The sequence below is a fragment of the Ostrinia nubilalis genome, chromosome 2 (assembly GCF_963855985.1).
Source record: "Ostrinia nubilalis chromosome 2, ilOstNubi1.1, whole genome shotgun sequence".
In the NCBI taxonomy this organism is placed as follows: domain Eukaryota; kingdom Metazoa; phylum Arthropoda; class Insecta; order Lepidoptera; family Crambidae; genus Ostrinia; species Ostrinia nubilalis.
Genome location: NC_087089.1, coordinates 11,096,605 through 11,114,682, shown reverse-complemented (window position 1 = coordinate 11,114,682; position 18,078 = coordinate 11,096,605). Strand labels below are relative to the sequence as shown.

General features: G+C 35.6%; 2 protein-coding genes across 4 annotated transcripts; one reads left to right on the top strand and one right to left on the bottom strand.

Moving 5' to 3' along the window:
* Window positions 1–124: 124 nt before the first annotated feature.
* LOC135078658 (ommochrome-binding protein-like) lies at window positions 125–1,027 on the top strand. The gene has a single exon (XM_063973190.1). The coding sequence runs from the start codon at window positions 125–127 to the stop codon at window positions 1,025–1,027; it is 903 nt and encodes a 300-aa protein (XP_063829260.1).
* A 5,524-nt stretch (window positions 1,028–6,551) lies between these two features.
* LOC135083411 (uncharacterized) lies at window positions 6,552–16,357 on the bottom strand. 3 transcript variants are annotated; one of them, XR_010259600.1, is made up of 4 exons: window positions 15,768–16,357; window positions 9,272–9,440; window positions 6,736–7,593; window positions 6,552–6,704 (listed from the first exon to the last, which is right to left on the bottom strand). XR_010259600.1 is itself a non-coding variant. In XM_063978154.1 (3 exons), the coding sequence occupies exons 1-3, from the start codon at window positions 16,275–16,277 to the stop codon at window positions 7,268–7,270; spliced, it is 1,005 nt and encodes a 334-aa protein (XP_063834224.1). In that variant the 5' UTR covers window positions 16,278–16,357; the 3' UTR covers window positions 6,552–7,267. The 3 variants fall into 3 exon arrangements, 2 of the variants coding, with proteins under 2 accessions (XP_063834224.1, XP_063834238.1); XM_063978154.1 differs by having other exon boundaries at window positions 6,552–7,593; XM_063978168.1 differs by lacking the exon at window positions 15,768–16,357 and adding an exon at window positions 13,057–13,424 and having other exon boundaries at window positions 6,552–7,593.
* Between the last annotated feature and the right edge of the window lie 1,721 nt (window positions 16,358–18,078).

The following is an 18,078-nucleotide window of genomic DNA, read 5'->3' as shown; positions in this document are numbered from 1 at the left end:
AAACGAAACAAAGCCACATGGTGGTGTTATATTTTCGTTATTATAGCTAAACGTATCTACATGCATTAATAATCATAATACATTTTGGTTCCAAATTATTCAGACGTTAATCATGCTGTTAATCATGAAATCTTTCGTGTTAATGTTAATTTTGACTGCAACATTTGCCGAACAAATCAATAAAAAGAAGGACATCGAAAAAAAGCCTTTGTGTGAAAGAATCGATGTTCATGGGAAGCCTCACGTGGAGTTAACGGTAATAAATGGGGTAAATCGACCATACCAACTGTCTTATTACAAGACACAAGCACACGGCGACTTAGTCTACTTCAGCTACAACGTTGGACGGCAAAATGAAAGCTCCTTCAAGATTGGTTACGTACTAGAAAATGGGTACGTACCAACACCGGTATCGGCCGTAAAAGACGGCTTCGCAACAGCAATCAATTATGCAGACCACGTCATTTATTTAGGAGGAAGTGAGGGAATCTACGTTCAAGATCTCAAGCTCCGTGGACAATCTGAACCTCATTTGCTCATTCCGAAAAGAGATATTTGGGACCTCTTCTTCAAGGATCACCTGTATTTCATAGAGTTTCCATCAAGAAGGTTGTACAAGGTCTATGCTCATAATAAAACCGAATCGGTACAGTCACACATTCATGAGAAATTATACCATTTTGTGATCGACGGCGATGGAGATACCTTCTTAAGTAATAAGTCAGGGTTATACATGATAAGGAAAGACACACACCATAGCGTTCATATAACAGGAGCAAAAGTTTTCCGCGCCTTCGAGGTGAATAGGAAAGGTGTGGCTTATTTCTGTGGAAAGAACGAGATTTATGTCGCCGATAAAGAAAAGCATTCACTCGTAGAAATTGCTTCTATCAAGAATATTTTTGGATTAACGTTTGATTACGACGATAACATGTACTTTTCTGATCCACATAGAATTGTGAAATTGTTACCTAATAATTGTACCTCTAGTGTTGACCACAAGACACCGAATGGGACACCGAAATAGAAATTACAATAGAAAAGCATTCTAATATATCCAATTAAAATGTACCTACAAGTAATTAATAAACAGTTTTTATTAAAACGATGCATTGTATCATTATTTTGGCAACGAGCACGTCATTTGATCTTGAAAATTTGAGTTGAAACTACCCTATGTGTTCTATTTGGCCAAGTGCGTGTCGTGCCACGCGCAATGTAGAGTTCCGTAGTTGCCCATTTACTTAATCTTAGTCATTATGAGTGTTTTCTTCTAAATTTTTTTTATTATACGTCTAGCGTATAAAGGTTCGGCCAAACCAACGCGATCACACGCGATCAGCCGGCGTGCAGCCATGCCCATGCATGGGCGTCCAGACTTAAATGCATCGATAGCCATCACTGCACGCCGGCGGATTACTAATGTTTGGCCAAAAAACGTTTTCCAAATTATCACATCGCAAACAACGTTTCGCAAACTTTCATTTGGCAAATTTTCATTTGGCAAAACAACTTATTGCAAATTTTTTATTCGCAAATGTCGTTTTTGGCATATTATTGTTTACCAAATTATTGTTTGGCAAAGTATGTTTTGCCAAATGTTTCATTTGGCAAAAATATTTCACGATAAACAATTTACAAAATAATTTGATTGGTGCATAGAATGGTATACAAATAAGCTTGTGGTTTTTTTTTTTAGTGGGTAGTTAATATAATTTTTTTTCTAAATTAATTTTCATATTTCATTCTTTATATCGAAATTTCCAAATGATTCATTAACAATAAAGGTGATTCTAGCGCTCGGCGGCCGCTGCCGCGGCACGCTCACTTCGCTCGCTCCGATCGCTCGCCTTCGCGCGTTAAATGGTCACTGTTCTAACCTAACCTAACCTACTATTTTCTCCAATACCTACTTTCTGCAACCACTGTTTTCTACAATATCTTTGTTTTACATAAAATTCTTGTGAAAACCATGATCATGTGCCTATGCTTTGATTTGTGGGTAACGGTGGGTAAGTATGTGAAGTGTCAATTTGACCAAACAAATTATTTGGAATATAATATTTGGCAAAATAAAACATTTGCTATATAAACATTTGCCAAGTAAAATTTGGCCAAATGATAATTTGACCAAATGAATTACTTGCGAAAAGTACAGTTGCTAAAAGTTCATTTGGGAAATGAAACTTTGGCGATAAGTTGTTTGCGAAGTGAAATTTGGCGAAAAGTAATTTGGCCAAACGGAAGGATACCCACGCCGGCAGATCGCGTGTGATCGCGTTGGTTTGGCCGAACCTTAACTCGGTCAGAGCCTCAGGTAGGTAGCCTCCTTAAATGAAATGCTTTGACACATTTAAATGAAATCTGAAACACGAAACGAAACTAACAAAGCCATATGGTGGTGTTATGTTAAGTACCTATTAACGTTTTGATACGTCTGCATTTATTAATCTATCTTTTCACTGCATCAAAGACTACTATTATATACTGCATAATGCACACTGCACTGCATAATCATAATGCATTTTTGTTCCGAATTATTCAGACGTGTTGTTTCATATTATAAACATGAAATATTTCGTGTTAATTATAGTTTTGTCTGTAACATTTGCTGAACACATCAATACAACTGAGGACACCGAGAAAAATGCTTTGCGTGAAGGAATAATCAACGTTCATGGGAAACCTCACATAGAGTTAACGGTAATAGACGGAGTAAATCGACCACACCAACTGTCTTATTACAAGCGACGAGCTGCGATCTTATTTCAAGTAGTGTACTTCAGCTACAACGTTGGGCAGCAAAATGAAAGTACCTCCACGATTGGTTACACCGTGGAACCTGGAAACCCAACTGCAAAAATACATAAAATATCGACCGTAAAAAACGGCTTTGCCACAGCAATCGATTATGTAAACGACGTCATTTATTTAGGAGGAAGTGAAGGAATATACAAACAAAATCTCATACTGGGTGGTCTATCTGAACCTTATTTGTTTATTCCGAATAGAAATATCTGGGACCTCTTCTTCAAGGATAACCTGTATTTCATAGAGTTACCATCTAGAAGCTTGTACAAGGTCAGTTCTAATAGTAATCAAGTTGAATTACAGTCACAAATTCATGAGAAGTTGTACCAATTTGTGATCGACGGTGATGGAGATACCTTCTTAAGTAATAAGTCAGGGTTATTCATGATAAGGAAAGACACAAACTATCGTATCCACATCAAAGGAGCAAAAGCTTTCCGCGCCTTCAAGGTGAGTAGGAAGGGTGTGGCTTATTTCTGTGGAAAGAACAAGATTTATGTCGCCGATAAAGAAAAGGAATCACTTGTCAAAATTGCTTCTATAAAAAATATTACTGGATTGACGTTTGATTACGACAATAACATGTACTTTTCTGATCCACATAGGATTGCGAAATTGTTACCTAATAATTATACCTCTAGTGTTGAGCACAAGACACCGAATGGAACATCGAAATAGAAATTTCAATAGAAAAGCATTCTAACGTTACCAATAAAAATGTACAAGTAATTAATAAACAGTTTTTGTTAAAACGAGGCATTGTATCATTATTTTGGCAACGAGCACGTCTTTTGATCTTAAAAATTTGAGTTGAAACTACCCTATGTGTTCTACACAACATAGTTATGTAATCAAAAATCGGCCAAGTGCGTGTCGTGGCACGCGCAATGTAGGGTTTCGTAGTTGCCCATTTACTTCATCTTAGTCATTATGAATGTTTTCTTCTAAAAAATTTTTATTAAACGTCTAGCGTGTAACTCGGTCGGTGCCTCAAGTATGAGAGCGGCACAGGAGGTTGTTTGTGAGACGTCAAACGTCAGCGAGACTTCAGATAATAATATGCTTCAGATTTGTATGCTCTGCAACATCATATTACGTCGATGCCACCCCTCCCGTGCCGCATACCGCTTCTATAGCAAAGCAACCTAGCAAAATAATAAAAAAATCGTACATTAGTTTGCCATGTTAGCCTTTAATTGTATCGATATTGACAGGATTAAGTTGTAACAATTATAAACACAAGTTCCACCTAAACGTGACTATTATACTTTGTATTGACACATTTAAATGAAATCTGAAACGAAACAAATAAAGCCATATGGTGATGTTATGTTAAGTACCTACCTATTAACGTTTTGATACGTCTACATTTATTAATCAATCTTTTCACTGCATAATCATAAAGCATTTTTGTTCCGAATTATTCAGACGTGTTGTTTCATATTATAAACATGAAATATTTCATATTAATGATAGTTTTGTCTGTAACATTTGCTGAACACATCAATACAACTGAGGACACCGAGAAAAATGCTTTGCGTGAAGGAATAATCAACGTTCATGGGAAACCTCACATAGAGTTAACGGTAATAGACGGAGTAAATCGACCACACCAACTGTCTTATTACAAGCGACGAGCTGCGAAATTATTTCAAGAAGTGTACTTCAGCTACAACGTTGAGCAGCAAAATGAAAGTACCTCCACGATTGGTTACATTGGTTTCCAGGTTCCACGACCTGGAAACCCAACTGCAAAAATACATAAAATATCGGCCGTAAAAAACGGCTTCGCCACAGCAATCGATTATGCAAACAATGTCATTTATTTAGGAGGAAGTGAAGGAATATACGAACAAAATCTCATGCTGGGTGGTCTATCTGAACCTCATTTGTTTATTCCGAATAAAAATATCTGGGACCTCTTCTTCAAGGATAACCTGTATTTCATAGAGTTTCCATCGAGAAGGTTGTACAAGGTTGAACAAGTTAATAATAAAACCGAATCGGTACAGTCACATATTCATGAGGAGTTATACCAATTTGTGATCGACGGTAATGGAGATACCTTCTTAAGTAATAAGTCAGGGTTATACATGATAAAGAAAGACACAATCAATCGTATCCACATCAAAGGAGCAAAAGTCTTCCGCGCCTTCAAGGTGAGTAGGAAGGGTGTGGCTTATTTCTGTGGAAAGAACAAGATTTATGTCGCCGATAAAGAAAAGGAATCACTTGTCAAAATTGCTTCTATAAAAAATATTACTGGATTGACGTTTGATTACGACAATAACATGTACTTTTCTGATCCACACAGGATTGCGAAATTGTTACCTGTGTAGATCCATAGGCGCAGCTTACTCTTTTACTTTTACCTACATCTGTAACACAATGTTTATGTGATTGGCATATAAGTAATCATTATTTTATTTATTTTATCTAAGATTGTATCCCTTGATTGTCACCTGTTGTGTATTCCTTAGTAAATACATTTCGCAATCCTATGTGGTTGTACCAACCTTAAGATTGTAAATCCTAAATGAATGGAACATCGAAATAAAAATTACAACAGAAAAGCATTAACATAATAATTATATCCAATTAAAATGTACAAGTAATTAATAAACTGTTTATATCGAAAACGATGCATTGTATCATTATTTTAGCGAGTTTAACGTCATGTTAGGCGTCATAGCGATGCACAGTGCACACATGTATCCCCTAGATACAATTACAATGGACCAGCTCACTACGTGTACCCACACATGCATCCCATCCACCCCTTCAATCATCCTCTTTCCACTCGCTTATGACGTCACTAGGCCACTGAACGGGCATTTTGCTATGAGCATGCTTTATGAAAGTACCTACTTGACATAGTGTTTGACTTGTGCTATGAACTTTATGACACGGCAAAAATGCTAAAAATTAAATGTAACCCACCATAGTTATGCGGTTTAATTGGATAAACTGTGTTCAAGGCTCTCTAAATAGTTTTTAAGGGATTTTGTAGCTACTCCCCTACAGCCTAGTAACAGTACCTACTACCCAAAAAAGAGGTTCAGTTGCAATTCATCCAGGTAAGTTAAGCTAAATTATTATCTAAGTAAAAAGTAACTTGAAATGTACCTAAGGTAGGTATTTAAAAATACATCGACATAATTATGTCAACACAAAAATTTTACTAAAAACTGTAATAGGTAGTTACTTTTGCAAGATGTGTTGAACCAATGCAATTGCGCTGGTAATTTTCACAAGTGGACAAGCTATTTGATTCTATATCATTTAAAAACATGGGAAACAATTTATCGTTTGTTCAAGGTGGGTGAGACAAGGACGTGTCGCGTCACCGCTTTAAACCAATAAATTGTTTTTGAATAAGATTCGGCTATAATCCGATTGTACAGGTGAAACCGGACGAAGCCATATTTCAACGGAGCAATAGGATTTGCTATTTGGCACACACGGTTTTTCTTATTTCGCTATATACAGATAATTTGATTTGAAGAACAAATTGGTAGTATTTTGCGTGCGTGCCTTAGAAATAGGTACTAAATTCGCAAAATAGAATATCGTGGTTTTTGGCCCGACCAAACTAAGTAGGTATCGGCCGACTAAAAGCCAATGCGGGGTGTGCTGTTAGGGCCCGAGGTAGATACACGTCTGTCAAATAAGTGCTAATTCACTGAATCTTATTATTGTAGGTATATTGTATGTAGGTCAACACTAAATAAAATACTAGGTTGATAAACATTTCAAGTTTTATATTTAATATAAAATAAATATGTAAGTATATTAAATCTACTACATTGTCAATATATTATAGCTAGTTACAATAAATAAACCTCTTAGGTAGGTCCTACTACTACGTAAATCATCTTTGGCAAATAAAATTACTTTAACTAAGAAAGGTAACTTATTTATTACATAGTTTCCATGTTTAGTTTGGCTCGTTTCTTTTTCGTCACATTTACACAACAAGCCCATAATGTGGTCTTTCATCATCCGTCATAGTTCTTTGTTAGTAGGTACATACGAATTATTTCTGCAAACAAGACGTTGGTTGCAAACCGAGTCAAAGAACTCTCTATTATACTTGGGTATTGTGTATTACAATGAAATATGTATACTCATACCTGCTTATTTTCGTACAATCAAATCCAAATTACTGACTCTACCTACAGTTATTAGAAGTAAGGACACTTTAAGAGCAAAATACCTATACACATCGACATAATAAAACGTTAAAATCAGTAATTTAATAATAATAACAATATCAGTTCACACAAACATTCGCCCAGATGAGTCACTCAATATAAAATCAACATTTACAAAATAACAGACAATAAAATAATACATTACGATAAGTCGCTTTCAGTTTTTAATGTAGGTACTTAATTCTAAAAATAGACGTTTCGCAATTTGGAGATCGTCGTTTTAATTGGTGATTCTTAGAATATTATGACGAACCGATAACATAAGCGAGGAGGCAAGATAGGACTGAGATGACCATAATGCTTTGTATGGGTTTGTCTGCGCTGTTTCCACACACCATTCTTCTAGAAGCCACCGACAGTTTTTTGTTTTGAAGTATGGTGTGGATAGATTCGATTTCCCACCTGGCCAAGGTAACAGGGTCTCGGGAGAAGAGTACGGAGTAAAGCTGGGCTGGTCGCCCGTTGCTGGCCTCTTGGCAGAAGCTGAGTACCAAGTGGCCATGCACAGCCTTCAGGACTTGGATAGTACCGCTGAACTGCTGGTAGTTCGGTCTGCTGGTTAATGTTCCTGAAATTAAACAACAATTTCTTAATTGAGCTTTAAATATGTAAACATTGTCTTAAAGAACCAGCAATTTCCTAATATTGTTTTGAATTTTGTTATAATACTCGTAATGTATTATACAATACGGTTCGTTGATTCTCCATTACATAAAAAGAAGTTCATTCAAGTGTGAGCATACGAACTTGTTTGTTCTAAAACAAGCAGTTGATTAGCTAATTTACAAATTATGTTAATTTACAGTTTCAGGTTCAACAGTTGACATCAAATTATTATCTTTTTTTTGCAAAATGTCTCCTGTCGCATCCACATAAGATATGACAAAATGGAAAGACTTGGTAACGCAATACAATTGTGCTTAAGTTACCTTAGGAAGTTATGACCTTAGAGCACAGTACCTCTATTACGAAAAACTTTCGAGTTCGTTTCGTTTGCGTATTCAAAGTGCCATCGAAAAATTTTGTATGAAAAATTAAACAGCGCCCCCTATATTATAGCCGCCCTAGGGGGCGCTGTTTAATTTTTCATACAAAATTTTTCGATGGCACTTTGAATACGCAAACGAAACGAACTCGAAAGTTTTTCGTAATAGAGGTACTGCACTAAAGTTCTGGATCATCACGCATGCAAGCAATCAACAAGCAGTTGTATTCAAATTAAGCAATTTACGACATGAATGCTGGACATCGGACATTCAACGATTAATAGCTTGAGTTGCTCTTATAAAGGAGATGCCCCAATTCGTAAGATGGAACTTTCCCCCTATGCTAAGTGAATTAGGTGACAGAAGTTATGGTAGTAAAACCTATGGACAGTAGGTATGTACCATGCAGTGGAAACGATAAGTGATCTCACTCGATTATTTATAAACTATTAGAAAAGCCTCAAAATATTAAAAACTATACAATATATAGTAAAACTGTTTACTGATCCTTAAGTAAAAGTGCTTCACGTGCTCTATTAAACGGTATCATTATTAGGTTACAGAATAAATTTGATCTATCCAAAAATTCAATGTTTCGAAGTTCCATACATTTAGTACTACCACAGGCATGGCACTCGGTTACTGATAATATTATAGCAGTAAAGCCTAAAACTAATGTTATCCATAAATAATTTCCAATAAGAATGTAATTTACGAGTTCATTTTAAAAGTTTATTAATTAATAAAAAAAAATCACTTCTAATATTATATTGTGGCTGGCATACATTTAGTATGGAAGCTGGAAACATTGAATTTTCGGAGAGATCCAGTTTATTCTGCAACCTATTATTGATACCATTTGAAAGGGCTCGTGAAGCACTTTCAGGATCATTAACCAGTTTTTCGATATGATGTGTAGTTTAGTTTAGAAATAATCGAGTGATCGATAGTTATCGTTTCCACCCTGTATAGGTAGACTACATGCACCACATTACGTGGACAATCAAATATATGTCCACGACCCATATTAATTTAATCTACATGTCCAGTGACTGTGACAACATAGAGCACGCTGTTAAGTGGATTTTCCTCTCTCTTCCTGTGGATATCGTAAGAGGCACAGGAAGAATTATAGGTCCCTCCAACCAGTCTGACAAGCGAGCGTGGAGAGTGTAGGCTAAATGTTCACTAATGTAACTTAACAATTGTTAGGGTCGTGTTCCTACTGTAGAGTGTAGTAGAGTGATGTCATTAGCTTACCGTTCTGTCCATCGTAGACTTGCCAGTACCCAGCAGAGTCATTCTTGAAGTACAGCGCGTATTCGATGGTCTGCCCCGCCTCGTCCCACAGCAGTCGGAGGTGCCTGAACTGCTGGCGGAACCTGGCGTTTATGTGCTGGACGTGGAACAACTGGTTCTCAGTTGAAGGCTGGAAAAGACAGGGTATTTATTTATAAAAAAGCTTGACAAGACCTGGTGTTTTATTATACTATATCTGCCCTTTAACTACTCTACCGTGACTCTACTACAAAGCCTACTTACTTACCAAAGGAAAAATAGTTTAACTAACAAGCACTGTTGATACAATTACACAATATTATTTAACTAGAGTTTAGACTCTTGACTACTTTTTTTTACTTAATTAGTTACATATTTCAAGTTTACCAACCAATGCAATGCCACCAATACCTAAATGACACCCATCTCACGCAAGAAAGACACAATGAATACTAACTAGCTACACTTGCTACAAAATACTTAGCTCTAATCGATATAGAAATAGACAACTATTGAGGGTTTTTTCAATAAGGAAGCTGCGACATGATAATGTCTATATTTATATCACCACAATAAGTGACCATGCCTGTCCTTGCAACAATTGCAAGGTTTTATATACATATTGCGATAAGATGCATACAAAAACCAATAATGTAAACATATTTTTTACATTGTATGCCTACTTATTCAACAAATCATTTCCTACATCCGCGTTTAAACTTTGAAGGGTATAGGTATTATTTGCATTATTGCAGTTAAATTGAAATCAATGATCAAAGAATTGAATTCAAGTTAAAAAACAGCCATCATTCAAACAAGAGTCATCTTTATTCACCTCACAGTTATCTTCTAAAATGTAGAGACAATCGTAGTGGATTAAATAGGTCAGACAGTTTGACCTTTAGATGCTCGTGGGTGACTCACGTAGGAGGTTCTGACACAGAGGTCCATCAATTAAGTACTTATTGGACAAATGTTAATTAACAAAAGTGCTGAGGGCGACTCATCCGAGAGATCTATGAGGACTAACGTACTGAATATCGATGCATTGTTTTTGTGTTCAGTGGAGTGTAAAGTTTTCTTTGTCGTTATAAGTCATTAAGCAATGTGTTGAGTTGATTAGTTGTATTGCTTAATTGGAATGTCGTTCGAGAGCATTTTTACGTGTGTAAGTATAGTCCTTAAAATATGAGGAAGGATAGATATGTTAGTTACCCCTTCGTGCAAATCAGAATAGCAAATCCATGTGAGCGAAACTGCAGGCATAAAAGCTGATAATTGTTTAAAAAAATACCTAATTATGAAAAAATGAGCAGAATTACTAAACGCGCACTGATAATTTTGCTGTTATCTTGAAATTGAAGTGTTAATTGACATCTCAGGTTTCATACTACGTTTGTGTTAGCACTTTATAATTCAAGGATCAGTGATCACAAAAAACAAACAGGCACCAAGGTGTTTCTTGAAAAACGGCCAAGTGCTTTAACATCCTAGAGAGCATTCTGTACATATTCACTAACTATACCGTAGCAATTTGTACAGGTTCTTAAACCAAGTTATTGATATTTGATATTTTTAAAAGTATCTTAGACAATAAAAAAAATGGTAGGGTAGATTTCTGAAAAGTTAAAGTACCTACATAATACTTTCAGTAGGCACATATACCTACCTAGTCTTATAAACTATATACTTCGATAAGGAAGTACCTACCTCACCTTGGGAGCTACGACATGATAATGCTTTTTTATCGGTCCTTGCAATGTAGAGCTTATTGTGATAAAATGCACACAAAAAACAATAATGTAAACAGTAGCGACAAACGCATATTTTTCACGTATTTTAAGTTATTAAAATAATAATTTCCTATATCCGCGTTTAAACCTTTGAGTTAAATAAATGCAGTTAGAGTTAAAGTGAAAAATGAATGATGATAATTCAAATTTCATAAGTATCATAGATCTTAAATAAGAAGTAAGTAAAATTAAATACTAAATGCTCATCATCAATTATTTATTACACATCTGTTTCAAAAAGACTTTATGGTGCGGTTGTCCTTCTCTCAAAAATGGGATAAAAACTGATAAAAACTATCCTACTTTTTTTCTATACTAACCAAAATGAATCAAATCGATATTCAAGCGTGAAAAGGTAACAGTCAGAATGGAAATATTGGATACGGATAGTATGGAAGTAGTTATGGATTTTAGGTGTGCGGAACTTGATGCCAGTGTGAAAGGAAGACCAACAGGATGGTGTATTAGGGCCGATATGTCATAGGATGGGCGAGGGGACTTCCCCGTCAATACGACAATTACTTCATAAACGGCTAAGTGCAGTTAAAATTCGCATAAAGCAACGTGTTGTATTATTCAGCATCGTTATTTTGATTCTCCGAAGAAACATCACTACTTTAGCAGGTATAAGTAGATAATGTAAATAGACTCCTGCGCAAATGTAAAGTGTCGACAACTGTAAAGTAAACATTTTCAACTGCCAGAATTCTGCACAGGTATTATCAATAACTATGACCGTTAGAGAGCACGATTGTCTTCTACGTTAGATCAATTTCTGCTAATCATTACCGATTGGATCTGTGCGGAACTACCTTTTCAAGATAAATTGCACCAGATTACAGCGCATCGTAGTCGCTATAAGTACCCAAAATATGTGGTGCTTTACTTAGCTCTATATTTAGGTATATGAAAAATGAAATCGGAGAAATATAAAAATTGATATCACGTCTTACTGGGTCATCATCGCCCACACATTAATTAACCACTGACGCTTTTAGACTGACACCCAGACAGGCGATAGCGATGTGTAAAGAACTTATTTTTGCAATTAAGTCACATTTAGGCATTATATTGCTCGGAGTTTGTTTATTATTTACTCATAATCTAGAATTCTTAAGTAAGAAAAACAAGTACCTTCTGGGTTTTATCATGTACTTGTCATGACATGACCCAGCCAGCCTCGAGAAATCGGGATTTCCATCCTAGGTACTCACTTATCAAACTCTACCATTTCATAAACATTATTGCATTTTGCATCAATAAACTGTAGTTATTACAAAACATATATTGCCGTTGGTATACACATTTTAAATTATGATTACTGGAAGCTCTCTTTCAGTAAACCCGGAAAAGGAGCGTTACTAATAGATTATTATTTCAGTTTCTCGCCAAATCATGGTGTTTATACAATCTGGCATCAGTATCTGTAGTAATGTCTAGTAAAAGTAGGTAGGTACATTTAAAGTAATTCGTTACGAGAGATGTTTCGAATCTAAATCATAACAATTACAGGCAGGTAAGTAGTGTTAAAATGTCCTTCCACATTAAAATCTTCCTTACGTATACATTCACTTATGTACCAATTTCTATATGTAAGTGTCGCACTGATTAATAAGTAAACCTACCCTTCTACCAAGAGGTAGATAAGCCTTACCATTCTAACATCTGTATAAATATAACCTTACTACATATAAGGTTAGTGTAAATTTTGTCAGACGCCGCAATATTTTAGTAAAAGTAAATAATCCATATTAGGTATATTACAAAAATAACGTTCATTTTATACTCCCGGTTCTATTTACCAAGCTGAAAAAGTATGCAATGAATACAACAAACATTTGTAAGCACCAAGATAATGTACCTATGTTTTATAGCTATTTACTCATCTTCTTTCATAGACGGCAGAGCATAAAATGCACCATTTCTGTCTCATGTTTGTAATTGGTGAACAATAAACCACTTTTAATTACATACCCCATAAGTAGACCTTGGAAACTCGTCGGCCTCCCATATAGTCGTTACGGGACAACTGTTGTACATGGTCACTCCTTCCATCCCTAAGTGCATGTACAGTTGCACCACCTTCCACTTCCCCGTAACTTCTCTGATATCCAGGTGGTCGTACTCGTGCTCTTGAGCACACGATATGGTAACGTTCCCTTCTGTTGAATTGAGCACTGATATTCCCGATGCAAAAGGGATCCACAGGACTAATAAAGAAGCTAGACGCTCCATTTTCAAAAATATCACATCTCAGTTCGCGAGTAAAATACTTGTTCTTTTTTTTTTATTCAAAAGTCGCGCGTGCGTGCGTCTAAATATTGCGCTTAAGTGATCGCCGACTGGACAGCCGCGGCGGCGCGCGCGCCTGACTCACTGCCTGATGCTATCGCATTTGACCCCACACTTAAGTGCTCGCAGATCTCCCATCAACCTGGGCTGCCAGAAAAAACCCAGATGATTGGAAGAGTCTGTATGAAAATATCATCTTGGCAGTCACAGTAACTTTTTTTAATTGAAGATAGAGTTTAATGTAATACTCGTTTAGGATAGCTAACTTAACTAAAGATTTTCATTTTATTTGACATATTAAGCATCATTAGCGTTACATCGAAATAAAAATGTAGAAAGTTTTTTTCACAAGGTAACCTGTGAAAAAAACTTAAAAAAATAAGTAAAATGTGTGGGTAGAACACACTGTAGAGACTTTCCCCAGAACGAATTAAATCTGTGTATAGCCCGACCAGGAACATAAAAACCCTCGCCATGTTGCGGAAAACTAATGGTACTAATTTCTTTTAATGGCAACAGTAACTGAAAACTTCATTGACATGTCACCTTGCATGTCAGTCTATTGCTGTCAAAGTGTAAACAAACTTTATTTTAAATGTGCGCAATTGATTTTGTGAATTAAATTGCTAAAATCTTTTTATAGTCGTGAAAGAAAAGTGGTTCACAATGTGTTAAAGTATTTGTCGAAGAGAAATACTAAGGGTTCGGACAATATTTTCATTGAATAATGTTTCCGACAAAGGTTGTCAAATTGACTGACATGTTTATCGCATAGTACAGTCCACTATGAAAATTAGCTGTGGTTTGTTTCAACTACCTATTTTAAAGATTTTTGTCACTTTCTAAGTGTTGAATTTTATGGAATTGGGAAAGAAGTACCGAGTTTGAAGCGTTCATGAGCAGACATTGCAGTTGAATATTCAAGTTCTGAATTTGATTATTGATGAATAATAAAATAAATCCTACTAGCTCGATTGATGGTTTCATTTAATTTATTTAAACCAGGTTACCTATATAATCTTTATTCGTTAATTTATGAAAATATCAAATTAGGACGTAATCCTGAATCCTGATACATAAAGTTAGCCTATTAATTTAACACAGGTACGACTGTACTCAGTGTTGCACTATCAAATGCAATTGACGCGCCTCTATGCCAGGGTTTTTATGTTCCTGGTCAGGCTATACTGTTTTTTAAATTTCCAGTAGATAAGTACCTAGCGATATGGAAGTCATTGGGTAAGGCCTATGTTCAGCAGTGGACGTCCTGTGGCTGAAATGATGAAATTACCTAGCATCGATTTGAGATGATTTGAGATTTAAAAGAATTTATTTTTATTCCTGAAATTATTTTTATTTTTATTCCTGTCAATACTTTTTATTCTTGAGTCTATGGACAAATAGAGCCGGTGTAAGTCACATTGATCAAGATGTGAATGAAGACGGCTAATTGTGATTGTTAACTGAACTCCGAGGCTTAGTAGAGATCTGGGCCAATTTAATAGAGTGGAGGTTAAACGGAATTTTATGAGGACAGAGAAAATAACTACGAAGTAGGTGTTTAAAAAGGAAAAACCTGTTTCACGTGATGAGACAGAGAGATGATGATGAGATGATGTAGGTTTAGGTACAAATCTTCCAATACTACGGTTTTCAACTTACCCACCGTTCGAATGACTTAATGAATCATTTAATATGTAAGTAACTATATTGGTAGAGATACATATTGCTTACCCACCTTTCGAATTGAATCATTAAACATGTATATAGGGCGAATTAAATGTCATAAAGCAATTTTTGTCAGTAAACAGGTAACTTTTATATTTCTTGTGTTAGTCTTTAGAATACAGAACATCTTACACTCGTATCTATGGTCAAAACATTACTTGTTATTCACGGTGTTACTTTGCATCCTTGCCATATTCACAGAGATAAAGGTAGCGAATTAGATTTCAATATTTTTTTGCGAAAAATACTACGATTGTTCTATTCAACTGTTCTATAGAACTTATAAAAAAAATGGATACTGTTTACAAAATCACCGTGTACGAGTGTAAAAGTGTGCAATAAGAATACTATCCACTTATACCTATCCAATTAGGTATAAATAAATTTGTATAGTATATTCCAGTGCGCTTTAATTATGTTACTACTTACTTACTATAAAATCAGCTCTAGGTATCCAAAACCTATTAAGTATCGTAGTAAAAGAGCTATAAAGTAAAGTGTTCTCTTTTCTCTTTCACTATTTTACAAATAGGAACTCTACTTTAGTTGAATATTAATGTATTAACTGTATGTCCGCATACATTCAAATCAAAATTCTTTCACTAGGCACATAGAGTTATGCTGATTTTAATTATTCCGTGCATGAAAGTTAATAATGTACTCACGTGTTCCATAGGCTCTGAAATGTGTATCACGATGCAGGTCTTCGTGTAATCCACCCTAGAGTCCCCTGCTAGATGCTGCACGAACTCCACTCCATACCAAATCCCCATCAGATTGTCCACCAGGATCCCGGTCTGGGGAGACCTGTTCACGCAGTAGTCTCTTATGTCCTTCATAAATGGCATCTCATATGAACTGTATCCTCCATACTCTTGACCGTACCCTGGCGTGCTAACTCCGTACCCTGGCTTATTATAATAACTGTTTGTATTCCCATTGTTTCCTGTATTATAAGTGTTGTAGCTAGGCGTCGAATATCCAGGACTGTAGTTAGGGTACCTGGTCACCTCGGGGAAGTTGGACTCACTGCCATAGTTAGCCTTGTACGGGAACTGTTCGTATAAATTGGATATAGTGGAATACGCTGGGTACTTCCCTGTCGTTTCGCCGTATCGCTGATAGTTCGCGCATTCGACGGTAGAAAAAATGACGATCGCGAGTATTCGATACATTTTTTTTTGTTTTCGCTTTCGATGCGTCGCGTGACAGAGTAGATGCGATGTGTGACTGCTCCGAGATCACTATGAGACTGGGAAGTAAATTAATTAAGCTCAATTTTAATACAGGGCCGGGGCTCCAACCAGCGTAAGTGCTGTTTTTAAGTTTTAAAGGAATGCTTGCTTATATTTTATTAAGCATGCTAATTAAGTAAGTATAGTATATTTTTATTGTTATTTTACACCATGTAAGCAATTACGATTCTTAATATCAGTTCCCTGTACTGGCTTCGACTATTTATCAAAATTATTTAAATTGATAAGACATTATATTATACATACATATAGAGCCCAGGACGTAGAGGTGTTTATAAAGTCTGATACAGGTTAAACAATAAACATAAGTGTATTAATCGAAAACATTCCATTAATAATTTAAACATAAATTATTTCATTAAGGGAAACAAAAATGTAAAAACACATTTTTACTTAGGTAGTTTTGCGCCTATGCGTTTCCTCTCTAAGGACGGGAAATAATGTGGACCAGTATTAACTTACATGGAGGTGTGCGTTTATTACCACTTATTACATGGGTGTTTTTGTTTATTTAAAAACATTTGGAAACAACAATAACATAATATTAATACAATCTGGTATTTTTAAGAATGTATTATAATAATTTTTGTTTTTTATTTTTCATTACAGCTTTTATACTCCCTAAGTCATATTTCATCTCATTAGTATAATTTATTTCAATTTGTTTCCTTCTCAAGTTCGCTATTTTGAGTTAGCGTTTATTTTTAACGTTAGATTCGCCAAATGGCTCGCTCTTTAATAAGTCTCAACTTACTAACCTGCCTTTATACAGACAACTTTTTTATCCTAGTTTCTTTCAGGTTGTTCAATTCTTAACTAACCTTTTATTTAACTAGGTATACTTTTTCGCGCAACTCGATTTATTTTTAAAAACAATGAACGCTTCTTTTATACCTAAAAATAAATACGCTAGTTAAAACAGAAACCGCCCACGCCGTCGGATATTAAAAGGAAAATATTCTTCCCTCAGCTCAATTTTACTTCGAAATCCCACTTTATTTCCTTTCAGAGCAAAGCAAAAGCCCGAGACCTAAAGATTCGCATATTCTTTGCGAGAATAAATAAATTTTAATTTAAAGGCATAAATTCGTTGTATTCGAGCGTCTTTGTTTCGACGGAATTAGATGTAGGCGTTTGTTTGGGATTCGCACTGCCTAATATTATAGTCCAGTCATTATAGTAAGTTCACCTCGGAATTCGAGATACCCAGCTGTAAGTCTGTAAATACGTGTATATTGACACCCTAAAAGTTGTCTCAAAACCTACATATGGTAGGGTGTAAGCAACTATTAAATTTCAAGGTCAACGGTCACAAAAATCGGTATTTTGCGCGTTTTTTAGAAATATCCCATTTCCTATGGGTTTTTTGCTATTTGTATTGATTATCAATATTGTAGAATACTAAATTCTCTACAAATTTTGCTTCAAAAATTTTTTTATACGGTGAACCGTTTTCGAGATAGAGGGCGGAGAGCGCGCGGTCACTGCATCACTTCAGGTCACCTTAAGCGCTAATTCCCGTGGGAATTTCGGGAATTCCTTGTTGTAAATAAGCTTTAAGTTTACTAAGGTACCTACATGCCAAATTTCAAGCGTCTAACTTCCGTTAAGCGTTTAGATTTTTCATACAAAAGGATTTTCCCGCTAATTCCTGTTCCCGTGGGAATTCCTAAGTATACTATAACCTGCCCAGGTGTATGAAGAATAATTGTACCAAGTT

Bases quoted from the DNA above. Each gene is read 5' to 3' on its own strand.
- LOC135078658 (XM_063973190.1), top strand. From the start codon at position 125: ATGAAATCTTTCGTGTTAATGTTAATTTTGACTGCAACATTTGCCGAA.
- LOC135083411 (XM_063978154.1), bottom strand. From the start codon at position 16,277: ATGTATCGAATACTCGCGATCGTCATTTTTTCTACCGTCGAATGCGCG. The intron at 9,441-15,767 runs GTGAGTACATTA...TGTCTTTTCCAG, and splicing joins TTTCAGAGCCTATGGAACAC to CCTTCAACTGAGAACCAGTT. The intron at 7,594-9,271 runs GTAAGCTAATGA...GTTTAATTTCAG, and splicing joins AGTCTACGATGGACAGAACG to GAACATTAACCAGCAGACCG.